At 32.2% G+C, this 26,223-nt stretch overlaps 1 protein-coding gene across 9 annotated transcripts in view; it reads right to left on the reverse strand.

The window, feature by feature from the left end:
• Positions 1–26,223, reverse strand: part of MYCBP2 (MYC binding protein 2) — a 283,512-nt gene that overhangs the window by 51,483 nt on the left and 205,806 nt on the right. For 6 of the 9 annotated variants that reach the window (XM_049647093.1, XM_049647090.1, XM_049647089.1 and 3 more), the window contains 4 exons: positions 19,095–19,319; positions 18,097–18,229; positions 14,256–14,378; positions 11,426–11,605 (listed from right to left, as the gene is read on the reverse strand). In XM_049647093.1, the coding sequence (XP_049503050.1) occupies positions 11,426–11,605; positions 14,256–14,378; positions 18,097–18,229; positions 19,095–19,319 (661 nt within the window). The remainder of the gene's footprint in view (positions 1–11,425; positions 11,606–14,255; positions 14,379–18,096; positions 18,230–19,094; positions 19,320–26,223) is intronic. The other 3 variants (XM_049647092.1, XM_049647091.1, XM_049647095.1) reach the window with 3 other exon arrangements.

Here is a 26,223-nt window from a genome sequence, read left to right on the forward strand (position 1 = left end):
TATCATGAATTTCATTTATCATATGTAGTATATGTTCTTTTTATAAAAGCAGTATAAGAGATTGGGCTAATTTGAGGGAAAAGTCATGGAAAAAAATCACAATATAGAAAAAAAATCCTAGATACTGATACTGTCTTAGGACCTAGAGCACAGATAAAAAGGTGTAACAATCCTGATAAACAATTACTCTCAAACTGCACAAAAGTAGTTTAACAAACTGCTGCTCATCTTATTGATCCAGAAATAGATCCACAGAGAAGTTTTATAAACAAATACACTGTATTTGGTAGAATTAAACATCAGTCTAGTCCTTTCCACTAATTTTTAATGTGTGATGTTTGGGGTCCTATTTTTTGTTGTTGTTATTAATCTGACAGCTGGAAGTGCTTTCACCATCACATTTATTTCAGAAGCTGAACCATAAAAATCAGTAAGTCTAGACAAATAAGTAGCCAGTAAATCTTTTACATTTGCCAGCCCTCTAAGAGATCAATTCATGAATTGAAAGAGGTTTGCTTTCTAAATCAATGGTGTACAATTCCTCATAAAGCGAAATCTCTGTGGCTGGCCGAACAATGAAATCTTATGAATATCAGGAACACCACTCGTCATATGTTGGCAAAAAATGTCTGCTATATAGAGAGGGTTGGAGAGTACAGGCACCTGTATACTTCATCTCTATGCCTTTAGTGGTGGTGAATATTTTCTTAAGATCTCTAAGTGGTGATATCTGAATACCTTTTGGGAGTCCAAGTGCATAAATAATGCAGAATTATTTCTTCCTGAATTGTTAATTGCCAAATTATAAATAACTCCTCTTGAAAAACTTATTTTTCAAAATATATTTCATATATTTTTAAAATAAAATGTCAGGTTTGTTAAGTGTGTAGAACCATGTGCTAACTCATTAATGTTTATCTTCTTCATTTGGGTTTAAAACATTTTGGATCACTGGGTTCTATTCCTAAAACCAACACTATACTGTATGTTAAATAACTTAAATTTAAATAAAGAAATTAAAAAAAACCCAAAAAACCATTTTGTAGCATGTTGTATTACTAAAAATTGTCATGTTGTGGTTGCTTCAAAGATCAATAAATATAAACAAGTCAATCTAAAAATCTTTAGAGCACACATGATAACTTACACTCATCACTAAATTTAGTTTAATGATTGTAGTTATCATATGTAAGTTTAAGTGATAACAGGCAAAAATTGTTTAACCTCAATGGAATTCTGTAGAAAAATAATAAAAGACAGGATGGAAATTTAGCACATTCAAACAAATTAGTAAACATGTTAAAAACATTTAACGTGTATTTACTCATTAATGCCGTTTATAATTTTTTCATGCCCAAATCATGAATCATCAGGTTATATGTTACTATACTATAACTAAAATAGTACATTGTGCTATGCCATAATATATATCGGGTTTGACAACACTATATACTGTAGAGATCAGGGACTATAATCCTATTTATTATCCTATGAGACTACATACTATCACTATTAACTGTACAAAGGAGAAACGTAAAAATGTTTTACCCATTTCTAGGAAAAAGGAAAATTACTTGAAAAACTTATACAATACATTAACCACTGGTGCAAAAATCAACTTGATAAAATTTTCTTAAAATACAGAATTTTGAGTTTAATTAAATATTAGTTTGAGACAAAAATAAGAGTAGGCACCTGTAGTTTTGTAATGAACCAAAAGCGTATTTTTAAACTGCCTGAAATTTTATCAATTGTCATGGTAACTAAGAAAATACTATAAGGAAGACTCGATGCCAGACAGGAGAGGTAGGTTGATATCTATATATCTATATATCTATCCTGATAACTAAGTTAAACTAAAAAACTTCAACTTAATTATCAAAGTGTTTTGCACAAAAAACTTAAATAGAAAATGATTTTAACATTCCATAACAGAAAAAGGGGTTTAAGACTAAACCTGTCACGTAAGATACTATGTTCTTACAGATCACAATGTGCTTTACGCCTTATGTGTATATAACATCTTGTTTTGATAATGACTTTACAACTCCCCAAATCAGGCATTTCTTTCTATATACCTATTTTATTTTTAAAGATCTTATACAGGTTTGAAATTAAATAAAAGTAAATATTCAACCTATAGATATAATAAACATGCATGGCAATTAGGATAATTAATACTACAATACTGAATAGACACAACACAAATTACCCCAAATATCAAATTTTAAATAAAATGATAAACTTTAATCTTAAAAAATGGAATGGGATGGAAATGACTGAGGTGAACTAATAAAACTTCTTTATTGAAACCTCCCATGTTCATTACGAATGGCCCATCAGTGAATGCACGCATACCCACCCTTGAGTTTGTGAGACAGAGATGAGAGAGCAGAGGCAGGCCCAGCTACAGCATAATTTTTGTAAATGCGCTCACGAGAAGCAAGGTTGTGAGATGGAGATTCTATAGTGGAAAACATTGGCAAAGAAGCAGCACAGATTCAATGGAAAAAAAATTCAGCAGAGAACACAAGCAGAAACAAAGCATTTCAAATGGTATGCACAATCACCTTATTAAAAAGTTCATATTCTGCTAAATTTTTCAACAGGTTTATATTTCTCTAAAATTAAAACTGAACACAAAGGTCAAACTGGTTTGAATTAGTAAAGATAGCTCAAAATGCATTAAAAGCTAAGTAAGGCTCATTGCTCTCATAAATCAAAATTGAACATTTCTTTTAGACTAATATTTCTTTAACTCAGTTTTCTTTTCTTTGGTGCTCATTTACTTATAAATAAAAGTTTATAAGTAAATTTTTTTTTTCTTTTGTAAATAGTGGGAGATACAGAAGCATTACTTACAGTTTAGCATAGCTACTGTCACCTGGTTTTCTGTATGGACACACGATTATGATTTTTCCAGTATGTATGGAAACATATAGGGTTGACTACTTTTCTGAGTCCATTTTCAGTGGGCAATGTTAGTGCTACTCCCTATATTTAGTGTTTGTTCTGTAAAGCTTATTACTGAGATACCAAATTTTGTTTCATAAAAAGTTTTGCAACACAAACAAAGCAAAGAAAATTTACAAGTCACTGAAAAATGCTAGACACATTAATGATTTTACCATGCAGAAAATGAAGTACTTAAAATTATCTTTTTTTCAAATAATTAATAGAACCCCTAAATTGTAGTCTTTTCAAAGTTGTATGCTAAAAAAAAGGCTCTATCTAAATCTGAAAAAACATCCATTTTATTTGAAATTTTAACTCATGGCAATTAAATCAACTGAGCTGAAAGAAAGTAGTAAGGGGATAGCTTTCTTGTTCGTGAAATAAAAAATTGGATACAACATACACTTTTCTCGAAAAGGAAAAGTAATAATTGACTGATTCATTAGTGTGGCCAAGATTAAAGATGGACTACTCAAAAACCAAGAGGTCACTCCCTGCAAGGTATGGACTATGTATTACATGTCAGACATTATTCTGAAAATTGAAGATAAAGAGATGAATAGATATAAAGTCCATGCTCTCATGGAACTTATCCTCAGGTAAAAGGAGAGACAACAAGCAAATATATACTAGGTCAAGTGGTGATGAACTCGGGAGCCACAAGCATGCAGATGCTGAGTGACATTCCATGCCTGGAGAGGACCAGTTAGGGAGTGGGGTCCAGAAGAGACAAAGCCCTGGGACATTCCTAGGAAGACAGAACAGGGGAGGATGCAGAAAAGAGAAATGAATAGTCAATGAGGTAGGAAATATCCAGCAGAAGGTATTTCAGGGGAAAAAAGAGCCATCACTCTGTCAACACACTGCTGATACAGCAATAACATGAGATCTGAGAACTGAAGACTGAACTTAGCAAAACAAAAGAGACTAATTTCTGTGAATAAGGACAACGGCAAGGACCCCTTGGAGTGGGTTCAAGAGAGAAAAGCAGGAATGTATGGAGAAATGTGACAAACGTGCCCTCAAATCATCTTCACCTAAATTTTAAAAAATGTTAAATTTTTAATGTTTTTGAGCAAACCTCTTTTTGAACTCTATAAAAACCCAAAGGTACCAGGTGCTGCAAAAGGAATTCTCATGCTATTTAAATCTCATTTACTACAAAGTCTGCAACTCTCACTGAAAATATCAGTTAGGAGGGTACCAGCTTTCCACTGGAGAATTAATTCAAGGGGAATTCAACCTGCGAATGTAAGGATACACTCTTGTGGCTTGCCTGCCAAAATCTGTGAAGACAGGGTTTAGCAAGAGGACATAGAAGCAGAAATCAGAATACTATCATAATTAGAAGCACCTATAAACATAAATGTGAAAAACAAGGACATTTGTAGGATAAGATGTTTGAGGTTTAAGGACAAAGTCCTGGAAGAGGTTTTGAAACCAGAACAGCTCTGGAGTCTCTTCACTGTGTTACAAAGCCTATAAAGATTGAATTTCTAACATTTTTTGAAAGTCTAAAAAAGGCTGTTAAAATTAAGCTGGGACAGACAATTGTTCTACACACTTAATTTTTACAAAATTTGCTCATAATTGAACATAGTCTGATATAGTTAACTTTTTAAAAGATTTACATTTTTCAATTTAAAAAGAGAAGCAATCCTTAAGACATACATTGGTATCTATGAACAAAAGAAAAAACATTGATTAACTTTCAGGCAATTTGTTGGAAACTAAATAATCATGTTCTTTTTAAAATTTCATTTTATAGGCAAAACAAACAATTATCAAATTCACCTCTGTGGAATTTTGATTCTTTTTGGTACAACATACAGTTCACTAAAGAGAATAGTAACAATATAAAAAACAAGATTTTTCTCCAGTACTCAATGAAGTCAATGTTGTCTATCTGGCATAAAATATCCCCTTATTAACAACAAGGTTCTTCATATGTCATTTATTCTTTGTCTTCTTTGTTTTGGATCCCAACTATTAAGTTCCCTGGAGTACTTACTTAGTTCATTTTCTGATCACAGCAACTTTGAGAGTCTACTGTGAATTGTATTTTAAAAAATCACTCCCTAGATGCTACTAATAAAAAAAAACATATAACTTTAATTTTTAATAAGGAAAGCATTCTCATTTCAGTTTAACAAGGACAAATTGTGGTTCTGCTGTGAATATGAGAAACTTGACCTTGCTCCTGGGAACATAAACTGGAAGAATCAAGGCATAGGTCACAATCTGGTGGCAGTACACAAAACTGCAGTTCTGAGATTTAAAAGGGAGATATATTCTTTTTCTTTTTTTTAATGTTTATTTTTGAGAGAGAGAGACAGAGTGCAAGCGGTGGAGGGGCAGTGAGAAAGGGAGACACAGAATCTGAAGCAGGCTCCAGGCTCTGAGTTGTCAGCACAGAGCCTGATGTGGGACTCAAACTCGTGAACCATGAGATCATGACCCCAACTGAAGTCGGATACTTAACCGACTGAGCCACCCAGGTGCCCCCATATATTCTTTTTCAATGTTAAGTCAACAATAAGCAATGATCAGAAATATTAAACAGAATATTAGAAAGGGCAATAGAAATACATTATATTCAGGAGGTCAGGTGTCTAATCACATCATCCATATCACTATCTTGAGACTCAAACAGGGGAAGTAATAGTGATGGAATTTTTTCCACAGAACATCTCAAAGGAGGCTACAAATAACTGGCAGAAATAAACTTCATCTATTTTTACTTTTTGGGTCTTCTAGTTCTCAGTATCAAGGAGGCAGTACAGCAGTTATACATTTTTTAGTCCTAGAATTACTGAATGCAATCCTAACATAGATATTTGAAAGAACTTGAGAAAGTTTTATAAATATATCTGTGACAATGCTCAAATTTCACTGTATTCTTTCCATGATTATATATACCTACATTTATGTGTGTGTACATGTATTTGTTAAGATATAAGAAAGAAATCTAATTCTATAGATCTTTTCCAAGCAATGATTATAAAATTTCACTGGGTTTATAGAAGAATGATAGGGACAGTGTTCCTGACCTTCTTCACCTGATTTAAATTTCACTGTACATTTATATTCTGCTCTGAATAGAATATCAGATATTTTTGACATTATTGATGCCTATAATAGGCAGCAAATGGTTAAGTCTAACTTGATATTTGGCAATTATTTATTTTAAAAATACCTACTTTTAAAAATAATAAAAACTACTTTATTGGTTCTTGAGACAATATATAAACATTCAACATAGTCAAAAGATGACAGTAACTGAACAAAATGCAGATAAAAAATAAATGTAATTAAGTATAATTATTATTCCCACTTCTGTCTAGTAATATTTTGGAGAGTTTAAAATAAAGTGATAGTAATTATTACACACTCTTAGCTAGCAGCTGTCTGGACTGACAGCTTTAGATAACAATTATCACTGCATAATCAGTACATCCGGAATCAGAAGAAAAGTGGAATTATGTGAATGCTACGGGAGCTGAAGAAATGGAATAGGAAATAAAATTTACTCACATAAATCTTAGTATAACTAAATGAATTATAAAATAATGAAAGCTGGAATAAAATTTCCAAGTGAAGGATAAAACAGAAATAAGCTTTTCACTAGAAAATAACATTCACCTACATAGGAAAGTCGGAAGGAAGATGACGAAACTCTGTTAAGGTGGATAACCCCCCAAACACAGCATGTGTCTAGATGACTTCTAGACAAAACGGCACCTACATAAAACATACTCAGAGCATATTACTGAATACACAGTAAATTCCAAGGTTATGGTTAAGGAATATACAAGATTAAGGAAAAGCATATCATTTCAGAGTTTGTGATGGCTGACCAAGGAAAATTCTGAGCAAAATTTGATGTGTATATATACTAGGCCTGAGAAAGAATAACTTCAAAACATTCCATGAAAAGGTTAACTATTACTCCTTAAGCCAATAATGTGAGGCACAGGAGGGCTGAAGATGCTATTAAAAATAAAAATCTGGCTCTCCACAAATCTTATTAGTTGCAAAGTTAAAAACGGTAACTACAGATCAGAGAAATCAGACATGTAACCATGTCCTGCCTTCAGAAGGATATAACACTTATGTGGTACAAAGACAGCTAAAACTGAAAACAAAACGAAAAGGTTTTTAGCATAAGATACTTCTGTTTGAAGAGAGAAGAAAAGAGTAGGCACATAAATCCAAGGTTCCATCCATGCCATACCTTCACAGGAGGCAAGTAAACAAATGGACAAATTCTGTGGTATGATTATAATGCAGGACAGAAATGACCTCTAGGTCTTGGAAACAAAGCTGGCCTTTATACTAACATTCATACTAATATTTCAACATAGTGTTACTCTATGAAGAATCGACCTCAAGACAAATAATAAAGTTATACTGTAAAAATGTAAACCGAGGAGAAGCCAGGAAACCTCAATTGTCCCTTTCCAAATTCCTTCCTGCTACTCCTCCACACTGAGAATAAACTGCTCGCTCTCAGGCTGTGATTTCTTCTAGTCTTCCTAGGAGCATAATAGATGTTAAGTGCTTGCATCAAAAGGCAATAATGATATCAAGTGACAACATTTACTGGGCACCCCGCTTTATGGATGAGGTAAAAAGGGCTCAGCTGTGTCACATAACCTACCTAAATAAAGCCAGTGAGTGGCTGAAAAGGAAATCTGAGTTTTAAGTTCTTTCCATCATTTCTTTCCATCTCTACAATGAACACGGTGCTTTAGTATATATTGGTATTCTCAAACCTAAATAAATATGCATGCAGATACTCAAGTGGACATTTTAAGTCACATGTAGCAAATGTTCTGTCTCATTTAAGAATGTGGCATACAGGTATAACAGAAAAACTTGTTGCAAGATAACCTAGAGGTTTCCTATCTGGGCTTGAAAGTACTGTTATTTTGACATACGTTACATATTGAAAATGTCTGGGAGAATAGTAAATTGTCTTAATTACCATTTTTTCCACAAGAAAAATGAAAACAAACTATTAGGCCTCCTGGACAGTAGATCTTAAATGCCTCAGTCATTTGGAAGTTTTTCAGTTTTGGAGGATCTTGCTTAGGTATAAACTCCTAATTATCATTACTCAGTATAAACTCAGAATTATTAGACTTTGTATTGTCATATTATAGTGGTTTTAATTAGTACTGAAACATTCTTCCTCTTCTTTGAACATATACTCTAATATTGGAATACCTAGCATAAAATAACAAGAAACACATGATCTTAAATTCATGGTTTACACAGAAGAAAGTGATAATCTTAGTCATCTAGAGCCAATAAATATTCCTCCAATGCCTATGATGTGTAAGACCCTGTCAGGGGCTATGAGACAGAAAATGATACTTTAAAAGGAATGAATAAAGACAGTGAAAATAAGCAGTGAATTATTCTTACAGAATAATGGCAGAGATATCATTCATAACTTCAGTTCACTAGAACCCTATTGCAAAATCTTACTGATAATTGGAAATAAAAAAGTAAATTATAGAACAGTAAAGAAAAAGCCTATATACACTTCTCTCCCTCCCTCAGACCTATACACACATAAGACAAGGAAAATTTGTAATTTTATTTCTGTAATTATTCTACTTCACTAGAAAGTTCAAATAATATGTGTACATATTATGTATATGTAAGTTTGCTACTATAAAAAAGTACCAAATTATTTTCATGTAACAAAATAAGTACCAATTCCAAAGATTAGTGAAAGCTATGCCTCTGGGAAAAGAAAACTAAAGAATTATTGATAATTACACTCATAGAGGTTCTAAATAAAGTTAACATATGAGGCAGTTTATATATGTCTATGTAGAGTTTGTATACTTAACTGGGAACTTGACTTATGACATTTAGGAAATCTTTTTTTCCTCTCCAACTATGCTACATTCTGAAAATTAAACTATAAAGTATAAATAAACAACCCAAACAAAGCTAATACTCTAGACTCGGTGCCAGGACAAATGTAGGCAGAAATTTTAAAAATATGTATCAAAGGCCAGTTTTGGCAGCTTTACTCATCAGTACGCAAAGCTGAATATTTAAAACATGGCCTTTGTAGTCAGTAGAACTGGTCTCACACTCTGGCTTTACCATTTTACCATGTTATTTCTAGGGAAAACCATTTCTACCGAGCTTCTGTTTCCTTACCTGTAAAATGGAGACATTATCTTAAATGAGGATGTATTAAAGTGTTTAAATACAGTGTTTAGCACATAGCAGTGACTATCAATATAAGCAAAAAATTAGTAGATATAGTCCCCTATACATAATGTTTTCTTTTAGTATCACAAATGTGTAAGACAACAGTGATTCTCATTTTACTAATTAGTAATGAGAAGTTCAGTATGTAGCCGTCTTCTATTGTTTTTTTTTCTTAAAGTTTATTTACTTTGAGAGAGAGAGAGCGTGCCCCCTCTGTGCCCCTGTAGCCATCTTCTAAAGCGAGGTGAACTGCTGGTGTGATGGATGGCAGTGAAGTTCAGGAAAGAATACCTTACTCAGGTAATCTTAACAATAAGCACACTCTGCCATATTTAATTTTCCTAATATGATGTGATGAATACCATTCAAACTTACTTCCAAAATATTAAAACTATTTTAGATTCCATACTTTTTTTTTTTTTTTGGTCATACTAAAAATTAAGAATTTTGGTTTCTGGAATTTGTAAAGTCAAACTTCAGTGATATTCTGATGAGAACTAAGAGGTTTAGAAGAAAGAGCTACATAATTCCCACTGTTGGAATAGAGACAAACGATGATTCAGAAAACTGGTAACTGAGATATGTTCAGGCCATGATTTCAAATTTGCTCCAAGACGGTGGTAAAAGAAAGCAGTGGTACTGATAACACTCAGACACAAGATGCATACAATTATTTTGACACAATGTCAGTTGGAAACCTATTATTCTTTGAGAGAAATAAGCCTGATTTTATTATGGTCTTTATATTTTGAAATATTTTATTAGATAATTTGGTAAAACAAAAATAATTACACTTTTCTTTTCTTTTTTTTTTTTTTTGAGAAGACTTGAAATGACTTTTTGTGTAGAACAAAAATGTCCTTACTTTTTTCTATTGTCTGCTGCTGCTATGACATTATCAGAGTCATTTCCTGTTTGAAATTTTATATCTAATATGGATTTTCTGCCTAATTATGATTTTTTTCCTTTTTGTTTTTTCTCTTGTCTTTACCTTTAAGACTTCCTGCAATCTGGGCATATATAAATGTAAAAAAACTATTGCTTCATTAAATGAGTGAACAACTTAAGTTGTCACTTCTCTTTCCTTCATCTGTAATGCTTACCAAAGAAGGAAAAAGCTACTTCTCACACATGACACTGTCATATTTCCTTGAAATTCTTCTTTTAAGACACATTCAATATCCATATATATAGACAATGATTGGCTAGAAATTGATACTACTTATATTTCCAAACTACTTAATTTCATTAAACTTGCCTAATGTATAGTGCAATCCCAGAAAAGTTTATACTCTTGTATACTCTTTATCTAAGGTAGATAATAATATCCTAATGAGTAACATTATTTGTGTGATCTGGGACTTTCATGAATTATCTCATTCAGTGAATACGTTTATATATTGTACAGCCGATATATGAACTGAAAGCCAAGAAGAATATATTGGCTGTCATACCACAAGAAGCTTTGAGAAGTTTATGTGGAGGCCTCAAGAAGTTTAAAAAAAAAAAAAAAAAAAAAGAACACTTGGTTAAGTGTAAATTGTTTGGGTCTATTTTCCAGATCAATGTGAATTACATCATGGATGGAGGGCTAGAGCAATCTTAGAAGGCATAGCTAAAATCAAATAATCACTTTAACACATTAAGAACAAGAAAAACAACAACAACAACAAAAAAAGCAAGAGAAGAAACGACAATTTGAGAAAATCTGGAAACCTCAAGTTGCTATACATTTCACAGATACCAAATTCACTTAAAAGAAACAAACAAACCTGCCCCGTACCACCTATCCTCTACCCATTGGTATAGTGAAATAGGTCTATTCTCTTGGGGCATCCCTCAGTAACAAAAATCCAGTGTAAAACAATGAAAGTTAGCTCTGTAAGTGATGCTTAGTATAGTCATGCATTTTATATAAAAAAATTTAAATGAAATGTTTTTCTTAACATGCTTTATGTATGTATTTGTTTATGCTGGAATTAGAGTAGAGAGCATAATAGCCATACTTTAATAACTATACTTAATAAAAAAATGTGTGATTAAAAAACAAATGTCTTAGCTGCACAATGTCTTAGCTCAGAATAGCTTAAATCCTTCAAAAATGTGGAAAGGGATAACATCCTCATGAAATAAAATCAGTCAAGTGAGTTGATAAATAATTAGTAACTGATAAACAACTCAGAACAAAGCTTCAGAAATGGTTTGATGAGGCAGGTAAGGCTGACAGACTTACTCTGAAGCTGAGGCTGCTGGAAGGAAAGGGGCTGTCCGAACACAAATGGGCTGTGGACTAGGGAAGAGGGAGGTTTTGCAGCTTGATCAAAGATGGAAGGAGCTGGGAGATTGGGCCGAGACTGAATGGAATTCAATATGGCACTCAGTTGGTCACCTGCAGTGGGCAAAACAGTCAAAACTACAACTTGTTATTAATTAACATCCAAAATGGCAAAGAATATGGTGCTTTATGACATTCAGATAAAGTTAAACACTAAATAAAACTATGCCAACTCAGGAATGAGTGGAAGTTGGTGATCATTATTCTCAAATTAGGGACCAAATGTTGTTATGTTGTTTTAATAATCTTATATAACAGCCCACCTATGAAAACAAATTCATGAAAATTTACACACAACATTGAGCAGCAGTGTGGGGGAATTCAGAGTCTATGAAGAATCTATGATAGAGAGGTTGACTCAATATCATACAAGTGTAAACTGAGATCTAAGCAAATGATGTCTTCTACATAATACCTAATAAATGACTAAATAACTCCACCTCATATGCAGTACTCTTCATGCAGAAAATAAGCAAATAATATGAAAACGTTTTTTTAAGTAAATGTAGAACTGAAGGGAGGCAAAGTATATGTTATTAACTTAGTAATATATTTACATTAGAGTTAATAAATTATTATTTTCTTTTTTTAAATTGTTACTGCCAAAGAAATTATACTTCTTAAAGCATGAGCTCCTTTGCTTGGATGGATAATATAACAATCTTTAAGACTTATAAGATAAAAAGGAGTATGAGCTATCTAATTGGAATAGTATCTCAAGTATGAATTCTGACATTCTCCCTTGAAATTACATACACAGGACTTTAACAGAAAAATATTTTTAAAACTATGAAACAATATAATTAGATGGATGATCCTTAGCTTCTTCTTTAGGAGATTATATGTATTAGTTTAAATAATACTGAAAAAGAGAAGAAGAAAAAATATATCTAGATTAGTTGATGTAAAAACTGGAACACAGTACCTTTCCAGCCATATTCCCTAAATATAATAAAGTTTCTTAAGTGAAGACTTCAAATGAAACAGCAAGAAAGAATAGACTTATATGGAAAGAACTGTATACATAGCTACATATGTCCACTTTTCAAAAATTTATGTTGTAGATATCAGGAAGGATTTTAGAAATTATGAAGAATTTTATAGAATTAAGAATAAAGAATTTTTATTAAAAAATTTCTTGATCTTGGACAGTATAAACAGTTAAAAAATGGGAATTAGTTTAAAGGTAAGTTCATTAACAAAGGTCAGATATATTTAATTAGATTTGTTTCTTAATATTCCTTTGCACCATATAAGTATTTTAAAAGCCTATTAAAAAATACGAACAATGTAAGCAAAAATTACACTTTTAAAAAGCGGTCCTTCATTATTTCTATTTAATAACAAATGTTCTCAGCAATGTTTGTCTCTTAAAAGTTGATTTAAATTCCTACGATATTTAAGTAAATTATATTTTGAAGACTGATTTAAAGTGAGAGCCACCAGTACAATTTAGACACTTTAGAGACTGACAGCATACAATTTGAATTAAACATGGCTCTAAAACAGACTACTAATGAAGTAGAGTAGTAGTAAATAAACACTGAGATTTTAATTTAAGGATTGATAATGGGAGAGAGAAAAGGACATGAAGAAAACACCATCAAGAATTTCCCCTACTTAAGTATGAAGGTCTAGCTCAAGTTAGTTGCAATCTGAGCTACCAGAAATGAGCAAGCAGGCAGTCCCCAAGTCTGCAGGATAGACCAACACAATAGAGTAGGAAAAGCCAAAAGGAAATCTTGTAGCTAGGCTTCTTTCACATAAATACTTTGTGGAAAGCAATAAAGATATCAAACAACATGTGGTTTTATTTTAAACTGAATATCTCCTCTACATTGATGTCATTTTGCATTTTATTGATGATTTCATTATTTCATTTGCTCTGCAAGTCTAATGATGCTGTATTTGTTCCTCGAAATCAAATCCTATGAATTAGTGTAAATGACATTTTACAGTAAAATTATTTCCATGTAGGCTATCTTCTCCCTCCTACCCATCATCCCACTTGTAAGCTACTTGCTGACAATATGCTGATTTAGAAGGAGTCAGGATCATATGTATAGAAAAGAAAAGGAATGTGTCTGAATTTTAGATGAAATGCAAGTATAAATTATTCTGAAATAATTATTGTTTGGATCGTCCATCATGTTGGTCTCTTCTAATACTGCAGACAAAACCAGCTATACACATTTTATTTCTTTGGCTTGGGGTTTTTGTTTTCCTTTTTACAACTTTCTGATTTCATTATACATACCAAACCCGAATATAGCCTATTTCACATAATTCTAAATTAACTAAGATAACTTGGCTAAACATTCAAAACCATGTGTATGTAATAAAGCTGACATGTAATATTACTTAAAACGTTTTGATTTTAAATGGATCATTGTGGAAGGTTCCCTTTTGCTCATTAACACTACTATTAATAATAAGTGAATGATAAAAACAATAGTTCTTTTACTAGATACAGTGTCATTGAATTTATGATGTGAATTCACAGTGAGTATCTTTAAATAGGAGCAAATAAGCAAAAACTACAAACATAAGCTAAAACTGGTAAAAATGACACTCTAAAAGAACACCTTTGCAAACATTTTGATTGTTAGTTTTCTAGGAACAAACTTTAATAACGTTTTGTGGGTGAACAGTAATAAAAATGGTTAAAAGAGAAGGCAATAAAAATATTAAAGTTGGGTAGGTAAAAGACTCACTTTCAAACACCTACCTTTATTATTTCCAAGTCCATAATCAAATCCTTGGGCACTGCAACTTGCCCCTTTATTAAAAGCTTGCACTGAGAAAGGGCTTGGAGGAGGAGTCTGAGAATTTTGATCCAGAAGAACTTGTTCTATAATAAAAGACACAGCTATAAAATTAGTTTCTTATATGCTATTCCCCTATTCATAGAATGAAGAGAAAGTTGCCAAGAAAGACTTTATGATGGTTAGATTTTAAAACCTCACATTTAGATTTGATAATAAGTCTAACAATTAGGTCATTGATACTGACAAATTATACGACAAATCTTTGTTTTCATTATTAAATACACAGTGAAACTTAGAAACTGGATATGGTCTTATGAAGCCAATTTACTTTCATTGTGGCTGGATACATCATTGAATGCACACTAGTATTTTTGGACCAGGAGCTCCAATTTGTGACAGATTTATATAAGAGCACTTTATAAAATAAAAATGGGTACCCAATAAACCAGAAATCAAAATATTTTGTATATTAGCACTCAAGTAGAAATGTCTAAATATATGCTCTTTTTTTTCCTATTTGAATGCTAATATACAAAATATTTTTAGTTCTGAATGTAAAAATTGTGGAAAATTTAACTTTTAACTTATTTTTACTTATTATATAAGGACACTTCCTCTAAATGAAAGGATGATAAATCAGGTCACATAGAGCTATTCACACATGCTCAAGTCAATAAATGTATCATAATTCTTATTTCAAGGAAAAAAGGCAAGTATTTTATCCAGTTTACAACATAAATTAATAAACTAAGGTATCCTTTATTATCAATGAGATGGCCATAAGACCTTGTATGATATAATACTAAAAACACAAATACCATAATTCAATAGTCATATTAATGCCAGCTAAAAAAGGGCAAAATAAAATCTGTCAAATGCAAGGTAAAAGGAGAAAAAGTATCTATTCTATCAAAACAACTTTACAGATAATGAAGTCTTGAGTATATTTTTTAGAAATCAAGATCTCTTCAAAAAGAAAACGGAACTAGAAAATGTGGTGTTTTCTTCCACTTACATTTTCCTTTCACTTACATTTCTAGACTTTTTTCAAGAAGTCAATCCCCCAGCACTTCCCTTAGGCAATAGTGTTTAGTGTCAGATATTTCAGCAGTGGAATAGGTTTTCTGGAAAATACTCAGGGACACTAATCTGAACGGGAAAGACAGCATCCCTCTTACCCTCTAGACTCAGAATGGTCTCAGCATCAAGTATAAGGTCTGTTTTTAACCAGACGAGTAACTTTGCCTACTAGCTTTATTTGCAAATATCAAAGACCTAGAAATAATTTTTACCAAGAGCAAAGTTTTGTTGTACTTCTAACTACCTCATACAAATTACTATAGTGCCAAATCCTCTTACTTCCACATTAAATACAGTTACATACTAATATCGACGAGCAGACTATTTGGATACAACATCAACTAATCGTAGTGATTTTCAGGCACTAACTTCTTAACACTTTTTCCTGATCACCCCAGGTCTTACGTTAAAAACTTAACATCACTTTATATAAGAGCAAAGGACCATTAAGTGTTGAAAGAGAGAAATTTAAACTTCTCCTACACTGCTTTTAGGGTTGAATATCTTACTTAGCAGAAATAATATACTAATTTAAGAAGCATTTTAACTAAGAAGAACCGCCTACCTTCTAAGTATATAGAAATAAAACTCTCCATTTAAAACTCAGTCTTCAGTATAGAGGGCATTTTACATTTTAATCGTAACAGCTAACCTTACCATCTGCTAGTTTTATGTTATTATTTGTTCATTTGGATTTCATATGGAACTTATAAATTATTTTCATTTTGTAAATGAGAAAACTGAAGCACAGAGATGTCAGGTTAACTTGGCCAAGGTTACACAACTGAAAAGCTGTGGCGCTGGTATCTGTACCCTAGCAGTCCAGCTCCAAAGTTCACTCTTACACTTAAGCTATATTGACAGTTAAAAAAATAATTAAGCTAGGAAGTTACTTGGATAGTTACCCAAACCATTCTCATATTATTTACCTATGTCTTATATAAAGCTGACCTCACTTTATGTATTTTCATTTATATCAGAATATGCATATATAGTGGAAATGTTTAGGAACTTCTGAATATGTAATATATATATTAAGTATATTATAAATGGGAAGGTTATTTTGTAAAATGTCTAAGTTTCATCAAATGAAGCCGTTCTCATTCTCACAACATAATGAAGAATAGGTATACCAACCCAGAACATTATTTTACAATCACATCAGCTGTGATTACGAAGTGTGTCTGTAAAGACAAGGGAAGTAGCAGGTTCTCAGATTCTATTCAATGATTACTGACACAGAGTAGTGTGCTGGAATGAGCACAGCATCTCAAATACAAATGCAGTTTCTGGCTCAGGTAATACATCTGCCATACATCTAGCTATATAACCACAGGCAAAAGTCATTTCAAATCCATGACCTTTAGTTTCCTTACCTGTAAAATGAAAATTATAGAACTTATTCAAAGGCTTATTGTGGGGAAAAAAGGAAAAATGTTTAATGTATACTGTTAATACAGTAAAACCTTGGTTTATGAGCATAATTGTTCTGGAAACATGCTTGTAATCCAAAGCAGTCGTATATCAAAGCAAATTTCAAGAACCACTGGCTAAGTTGTGATCATGTGACATTCGGCGTCAGGTACTACTTGTATTGCAAGACATCGCTCATTTATCAAGTTAACATTTAGGATAAATGTTTGCTTGCCTTGCGGAACACTCACAGGACAAGTTATGTGCAACCCAAGGTTTTACTGTAGTCTAAATGTACTCTGTCATTCATGAAGTTTCAAACTTTTAAAACATCTATTTATACTTATGGCCATATTGCCTCTTGGATGGTAAATACTACGTATTTATTCTCTTTTGGATAAATATGCATGTTCTTTCATTTATCTGACCTTTTCCTATAAATTTTAGGATTTGGAAGAAAAAAATCTATGCTCGACTTATCCACTTATTTTGATGTCCTAATATTTTTGTGATTCAACTTGTATTTACAAAACTTAATATGCAATTAAGTGCCAAAACTGTTTCAGAACCAGGAATACAAAGATTAAAAACCCTGTGCCTGTCCACAAGTGACTCACAATCTCGATATAAAGAAATAAAAATTAACTTCAGTATGATATCAGTTTTATTCTAGCGGTAAATATAGTTCTTTAGGAACTTAGAATTCTTGACTCTGTAAGGATCAGTTAAAGCTTCACCCAAGCGATGACATGGTCTGAACTTGGAAGAACCATGTTTTTGTCCCAGGAGAATGAAGAGAAGGGGACAATAAAGAAAAGTTTTTATTAACTGAGATTATTGAAAAAGATGAAGTTGAAAGCTGAAACTCTAACAACAAAATAGGAACCCCCCAAAAGATGCTATGCATTTATCCAATGCTCCTATCCTGAGACAAAATTAAATCAAATGAAATTGCCTAGGAGAAGTACTATGATTGACAATTTGAAAAGTGAACTTCCATCTAGTGGTTAAAAAAAAAAGGTAAAACATTCAATCCTGGACTGGCATAGAATAAGGAGTCATACAAATCTACATCAATGGGAAAAAAAAGAAAACATAGTTTGCAAAGATGGATTCATATGTTTCACATTTTCTTTTAACTCTCTTCGTACATGTGCTGAGTACCCATTATTTTCACAAGTTTTAAGAATTGTAAGAATTTTTAACTTTAGTTTTTCTCTTTACTTAAAAAATAAACACACAAAAAAGTTGTTTACTTCTGCATTTCAAAGGTTAATCAGAATAAATCACAAATTTAAGCCAACTTGCCATCTTCATGTCGAAGGTATTGGTTTCCGCCTCTGTCTCTAGCTAAGGACCATGCCTCTCCTTCATCACTCTCACAGAACTCTACCATGCTGTTCTTATCCAGCTGCACCCACGCACCTTCAGAATTGGTTACCTAGCACATAACAAAAAGCACGATTGATTGGCTTGATTCTTTCAGGGTACTCAGGCTGAAAACCAGCAAAAAGTTTAAGTGTTTGAATAGGGTAATCATTCCAAAAGTTACCATGAAATTAGTTTCTGAAATTAAGACCACAGCCTGAGGTAAGACAGAAATCAATAAAAAGTTCTGTAAAATGCTGCTTATTTATGACTTCAGTAAAAATAATAACTTTTAAGGCACAGGACAACCTCTAAATAACTTTACACATTACCCCAAAACACGTGGCGCTCTCTCTCTTTTTTTTGTTTTGGCACCTAACATATCCCAACATAGCAAACTATTATTTAGATTGGTAGTGTCTATAATACAACTTGAAAATGACCCTGACACTGAGAAATAGCATGACACACTACATCTTCAAGCTCATCAGCTGAGGCAAATGCCACCATTAACTAAGAAGTTTCATTTGCTCAGGACTTCAGTGAGACACATAAATGAGAACAAAGAAATGAACTCTTTGTATATGTCACATCTCCATACCAATTCATAGTAAATATTTTAAAGTGCTGTTAACCCATGACATCATAGTACATTTATAATAATGAAAGGATATATGTACATACCAAACATTCATATATACAATACAAATCATTTTGTTAATATAAATACTGTTTTCAGAAGGATAATTGAGAATAAAATTACTTAAAAAAGAAGCACAGAAAAATGATGTTAGTAGTATTTGCATTACAAGTAAGGATAAAGAACATTAACGTTTAAAAACCTGGGATGGAAATGGCAACCTTTGGAAGAAAGAGAAGCTCTGGTATTATATTAAAAAGGGATAATTTAGAAGTCATGAAGCTACAAGAATCCATACCTCTCCCACTGCTTTGACTTTGTTTCCCAGAACTAACATTCCAATTGGGATACCTCTAAGGTTAGGACAGCTTCTGATGTTGTGACCGGAAGGTCCCGTCTTCACTACCTTGTACATGCCTGGCCCTCCTCGCAAGAACGGCATATCTTGTTCTTGCATTGTTGCTTCCTGTGGGCAGCAGGAGTTTATATCTTTGAAAAAGTCATCAGTATTAGTTTTAGGTTCCTGAAAATTTGAATAGGAAAAAAAAAAAATAAACAAAATACAATCTATTACCACTTTCGACATCCTATTATTAATAGCTTTTACAGCAAGTCTTTAATACTATCAAATAAGAGAATACATATCCAAAAATAACTGAAGTATACACATTAACATGACTACCAAAGAATCTTTTAATGTTTCAATGCTGAGTAATATTTAAAAGAAGAGAAGAAAATATAGCAGAAAGAGCGAATGAACCTCTGGCTTTTGCCCACCACAATTTAAGAAATATATAGTACTTGATTTTATTTTTATTTTTAATGAAATATTAAACAGTAGGAAAAACAAAAATAATATACTCTGTGAACCACAACTGAATAATTTTGAATCATCATTACTGCATTGCTGTATGTTGGTACAGGTTAAAAAAGTCTAAATCTTCATTTCCTTCCACTTTGTAATAATTACTTACAAATAGAGAAAACATGTGTGAAGATTCTAGAAACTTGTCTATAAACAGGATAGCAATGACAAAAAATGTGCATAAAATATAGCTACATCTTAATATTTACTAGTTAAGGATAAATATAAGAATGCTTATAAGATTTTAACAACTCATACTTCCTTAATGTAATACAAATAAAGATGTCCTGCTAGATCTGCTAGGCCAATACTAAACAATGATATATTAATGCTATTAACAGAAAAAGATGATTATACTTTTAGAGAGATTAATATCAAAGATGCATTTTTACATAAATACGATGCATTTAGATATAAAAGAATCACTTCTAAAATGAAAGAAAAGGACATGCCCTAAATTTTCTATTGAATCTGAATGAAATTGTTCCCTATGTGAATGCAATAAAGATAAATAATAACCTTCTCATATTTGCTCTTTGTGAAGGAGTAAAGTTCCACACTGGGGGCTCTTCCATTGTCATTATTACTTCTTTAAAACATATTTAAACTGTACTTTTAAATACAGTAGTAAAGACTCTACAAATTATTTTATGTTTAAATACAACAAAAGATCACCCTAATGGGGCACTTATTTAAACAGTGCATTAAAATTAAATTAATATTTAGTAATACCATAAACATGGAATAAAAATGAAAAAACACTAATATACTATTTATGCAAGATAAAATACTACTAAATAGCTCTATCCCTCTAAGTAGTCTCATACTAAAGGGTCTTCCTTTCTATAATAAAAAATTAAAAATGAAATTCTTAAGTTAAAAAAATGTAGATTCAAGAATTCTGTGTACCTGTGACTTTAACTCAGTATATGGTCAGGGAAAATTTTTAACCCACTATTAACCTTCACATAACATTCTATTAATTTCATTGTGGTGATGAATAACTTTTAAGTGTATAAATACATACTATGGACAATATTTATTTACATTTAATATAATAATACTTGAAAAATGTAGATTTATAGTCTAAAATAAACTTAAAATATGCATTGTACACACCCATGCATATATACTCATAAAAACTTACATATGAATAGTGTGCTCAAAATGAAAATGGAGGGTCAGGTCTAAACTTTAAACTGTGCTACCACACTAACAAGGTTTTCAGTAAACATTTAAAAATATCTAGTTGTGAATAACCAGTTTCAGTAAATACAGGCTATTTCATAGTTGGAAGAGGCAAGTTAGTCCTATTTACAACCAGTTTTTAAAAAATTACATGGTATGATGTCAAAAATAACAAGCAAATATTAGTAGATTTAGTGAAAAATCAATTTTACTGGTATTCACTGATATATTTAGAGCATTTAATTAAGTTATAACAGTATTTCCAAACTTTGGTCATTCAGCAGAACACAAGAGACGAGTCTTGGCAAAAACTAATAATAATTGCAAGTTGTTCAGCGAAAGGCAATATATGAGAACTTTTATTAAAATATTTAATATTTTATTGAATAAAGAAACTATACAAATTAATAACTGTTAAACAAAATCTATCCATTTTTTTTTTATAGTGCAGAGAATGAAAAGAACTGACAGACAAATAAGTCATAGAAGTATGGTTGCCATTCTCAAGGAACCCTAATACACATGCTTTAGCCAATACAGAAATGGAAGACCGGGGGACCAGTGTAAGAAACGGATGAAGTGCACTGTAATTTTTTTTCTCTTTGCATTCCCACCCCATTCTCAGATGAATATCCAAAAGGGCATTGTGAAAAGCTAGGGAAGAAGAGAAGAGCCATGGATTTGGGACTTTCCCATCAAAACAAGCAAGATGAGAAAGCCAGATGTGGATGTAATTATGGGAGAAGCTACTCATAAATTAAATACAGCAAATTTGAAGTCACATAAAAGTTCAAATTAAACTAATAATACATTCTTTGACAAAAGCAGAGGGAAAAGGATTACCAGGGAAACTCAATTGTAGCACTTTGTGTCGATCTTTTTCAGCAAAAAGTCTTTCATTAACCTTAAGCAAAGGCTTCAAAAGATAGAAGGCAAAATTTGTTATACATGCTGAAATACCTGAATATTGTTTGACTGTTCCTTACAGTTAACTCACCTGGGGAAAAAAAGCTTTGGAAGTCCATGAAAATACGTCCAAGTCCCTGACTCCTTGGCTAGCATTAAAGATACTCTGAGCGACAAAGTTTAAGAAAGAAAAATATCAACAAAGAAAGGGAACAGGATATTATCTACAGAAGATGTGTTCACAGTAACAACATTGTTCTGTACTCTAGCACCAGCACTGTGACAGTATTTTACTACAGGGAAACTGAAGCCACCTGAGTAAACCATACAGCAAAGAAAGACTGATAAATAAGTTTTTGTCAAAAGCTCTCCATGGATATAGTGTGTCATGCCATTTACTAAAATTAAGAGCCAGACATTGATTTAAAGCTTAAGACAGTCAATGCAAGCAGGAAACCTTAAAACTCTTTTAAATGACGACGTATCTGTTCCAATACAAGCCAGATTTGTTTTATGACAGAAAACAGTCTGCTGTTTTATAAAGAAAAGGTAAATAATATAGATTGTATAGATAGTGCAACTATTATTATGAATATTAATGGCATGGAGAATCTGTGAACATTTCCACTTTTTAAAATACAAAAAACAACAAGAAGTCAAAAATCTAGGTCATTTTTCAATCTCCCTTTCTTCTCTAAATGAGGAAAAATCATTCAGAAATGTTACTGAAAGCTGTTAGCATATTTGTTAAGAAAAGTACACAGAAAAACATACAACTTGAATCTTTTCTTAAAAGACAGGCCTAGTTTTTGCTATCACCAAGTTTAGGAAATGCATAGAGCCTTTACATCTCTATGTTAAAATCTAAAAATATTCTGTTAAATAACCAACTTGCAGCAGCAGTCCTAGAAAAGTCAACATCTTCACAAAATGTCTTAATGAAAATTTAAGTGACATACATTTTACATAAAAATATGCTATTGAATATGTTTGATCTGAAATTAAAATCTTCCCAGTGAGTAGCAATTACACAATTTTACTGCTTATGTAAATACTGTGATAAATGGTTATTTTGAACAAAAAAGAGGACACTCAAAATGTTAATAAAAGCTTTCAGCATCCAAAACTTCAACACAAAACAAACAACACAATTCCCAACCAATTATAAGCCATTTTAGATAATGACAATTTAATATTCTTTAATCCTGTATTTTCCTCATGTATTTATGTATGGAAAGATGCAGATACACACCCACATACATACACATATATGCTAATTCAGAGATATAAGACATATAACAGCCAGAAAAAGGAGTTCCTAGTAATATGCCTACAAATGAATGCAAAACAAAACCAAGACCAAAAACCAAAGCCCCTTTCATATTTAAAAATGAATAGCAACTAGGGTCCTTTCTCTTTATGTGAAGTGGAAACATGATGAAAGCATTTTAAAATGCTGTTTTTTTTGGGAAAAAGATGTCTTTACTGGTTCATTCATATATATAAGAATTTTTGAACTATGTGCTCAAAGGTTTTTCTCCTTCACAGAAAACAGTGGTGCAGACCTTTTGACATAAAACAATATTGAGATATTTTTTAGCATTTTCTATTTTTTAGCATAATTTTTTCTATATTAAAAGCAATGTAAAAAGCATCGTGAAAAGCAAGGCAGATGGAGTTAGTGATAAAGAAGCAATATGGTGATTCACAATATTTGAAGCTTGTACCTCTCTTTTATTTCCATGTGCAAACAAGTGTTTTGAGTCTGAGTACATGAATTAACAAGTGATATACTGCTAACCATTGTGATAAATTGCCAATCAAATCATTTTTGTACATGTTAATTATATGTGGATTCAAATTTGACACTTGTTTGCTTTTCTCAATTTGCAGAAAATTCCAGTAAACACTAGTTTAGTACTTTTAAAATACGGTATCCAAATAAAATTACATTTATCAAATACCAAAAATGCACCAGATAGAAAGCTGGAGTTTAAACATAAAATAGACTTGCACGGTTTTCTTTAGAAAATTTAGGCAAGTTTAGTCTAAAGACATGAACATGCATGAAAATAATAATATCTCCAAAGTCTCAATTTCTAATTATTAAAATACATAAATTAGCTTTCATAGATTAATAGGAGTACCACTATATGCAAACACACACACACACACACACACACACACACACACACACCCCTACAATAATCTAAATCATTTTATACTCAAAGACTGTTTTAAAGGCAAAAAAGTTCTGTTAGGAAAATTAAAAATTAAAGCATACTAAAATCCTAACTAAATTAATGATCACCAAACTGCGGATAATTTTTCAAGGCACAGAAGATCAAATAAGTGAAAAATATTCATTGTGAAAATACATGACCAAACATGCCAAATGCTCACGCAAAAAAATGCTTAATAATTCTTTCACTGTGCTAGATGAGCACAGAGTTAAGAGTTGCCATTTTTAAAGAGAAAAAGATAAAATGTCTCTGAAAAATTAAACACAGCATACACAAAAACAATTAGTGTTATTTTAATTGCCTTAATTTCATTCTGTTAATGGTGCATTAAGTAAATACTTAGTATTTACTAAGGTTAAATAGTAAAAACAGATTATGCATATACATACACCAATCTATTAACATAACAAAACCAAGCAATTCGGGGTATGTTAAAGCTGTGGCTACCAGGCATCATCAGGTAACCCAAGAGAATGAAATGGGACATAAAATGTGAGAAACATTTGCTAATTTTACCAATTACCCCAGGTAATGCTATCAGAGAGATTACCAAAAGATATTTTCCCTTCATCTCTCCTCCGTATGTTCCGGTCCCTAAAATTTGGAGAAATCAACCTACTTTCTGTATGTGAACATCAATCAGCATATGGAGGAAGGAAGTGGTTTGTATAAATGCCTGGAGATGTTTGGACACATGAGCTGTTTCTCCAAGAATTCAGATAATATAGTCATTATAAAGATACCTTAGAATACTTCCATCCAGGTATCATTTACTCTCCTTGATATACACTCTACCACTCAACCTTCACAATGTTGGAAGACCTCATTTTTGACAAAGTATCCAAAGAATTGGGCCTAGAAGTTTTTTTTTTTTTTTTTTTTTTTTTTTTAATTTTTTTTTAACGTTTATTTATTTTTGAGACAGAGAGAGACAGAGCATGAACAGGGGAGGAGCAGACAGAGAGGGAGACACAGAATCTGAAACAGGCTCCAGGCTCTGAGCTGTCAGCACAGAGCCCGATGCGGGGCTCGAACTCACGGACCGTGAGATCATGACCTGAGCCGAAGTCAGACGCCTAACCGACCAAGCCACCCAGGCGCCCCGGGCCTAGAAGTTTTAAATCACTAATATCTCCTATCCTAGAAGTAAACTCGTTTTCCCCCCAAAATGTAAGGTCTATTCCAGGCAGTCATATTTTCCCCAATGTATGAAACATTCTATTAGCTTACATTCTGTAGCTTCCAGATCTTTAGAATTTTAATTTAAAAATCAACATTTTATGCCTTCTGTCTTCTCAGACTGACCTACGTCACCTTCAACATGTATCACGGTACTCATCCTCATTCAACCATTAAGGTTATGAATATTCACATTTACTTAATTTGGGAGTTCTACTAAAGTGGTATGATTTTTATAGCTATATTTACTTTGTCCTTTTGTGACCATATGTCTCCTTATCTATTACTTTCTACTTGTGATTTTGAGAGAGTAGCTATCTGTTGACACTAGAAAAATAAGAATGATAAAATACATGACATCACAGGTCACAACAAAATTAAATGAGAGAAAAGTAAATGAGAAGCAGCAGCATATAGGTGATAGGAATTATTCTGAACAGTACATCATACCAAATGCCAAGCATTAAAATGTAGTATTCAACAAAGTTGAAAGCCTACCGTGCGCAAAATATAATATTTAACATTTTGGAAGAAAAGAATATGAGTAAGAAGGGATTCTTAATGAGTCCTTAACCTTAAGGAGCTTAACAAGAGAAGTAAAAGGTACACAAATACAAATGGGCTGAAGGGAAGAAAAACTAAACATTATGGGTAAGAAGTAGAGCTCTTCTACTTCGACCTGAGAAAAGAGAGGGAAACCTAATTTCCCCAGTACTTTTGTGATTCCTACCCCCAATCTTTTGCTTTGTCAGCCCTTATCAACTAGTTTTCAGTTCCCAAACACAGCAGGCCTCCATAACTTTGGACATTTGATTCTTTGTCACTTTTTCCTGACAACCTTTCTTCAAGACTTTTTCCCTCCTCACATATCACCTAGGTGAAGTCATTCTGTAACTTATTACAATGCAACTTAATTATATGAATGTGGCATGTCTGCCATATTATACAATGAGTACTCCAAGAGCAAGAACTGCACTCCCATCTTATTGATTTCATATCCCTTCCCTCCCCCTCTTCACTCAATGTTTACTTCCCATCTTAGTATT

Source organism: Panthera uncia (assembly GCF_023721935.1).
Source record: "Panthera uncia isolate 11264 chromosome A1 unlocalized genomic scaffold, Puncia_PCG_1.0 HiC_scaffold_16, whole genome shotgun sequence".
NCBI classification, from domain to species: Eukaryota; Metazoa; Chordata; class Mammalia; order Carnivora; family Felidae; genus Panthera; species Panthera uncia.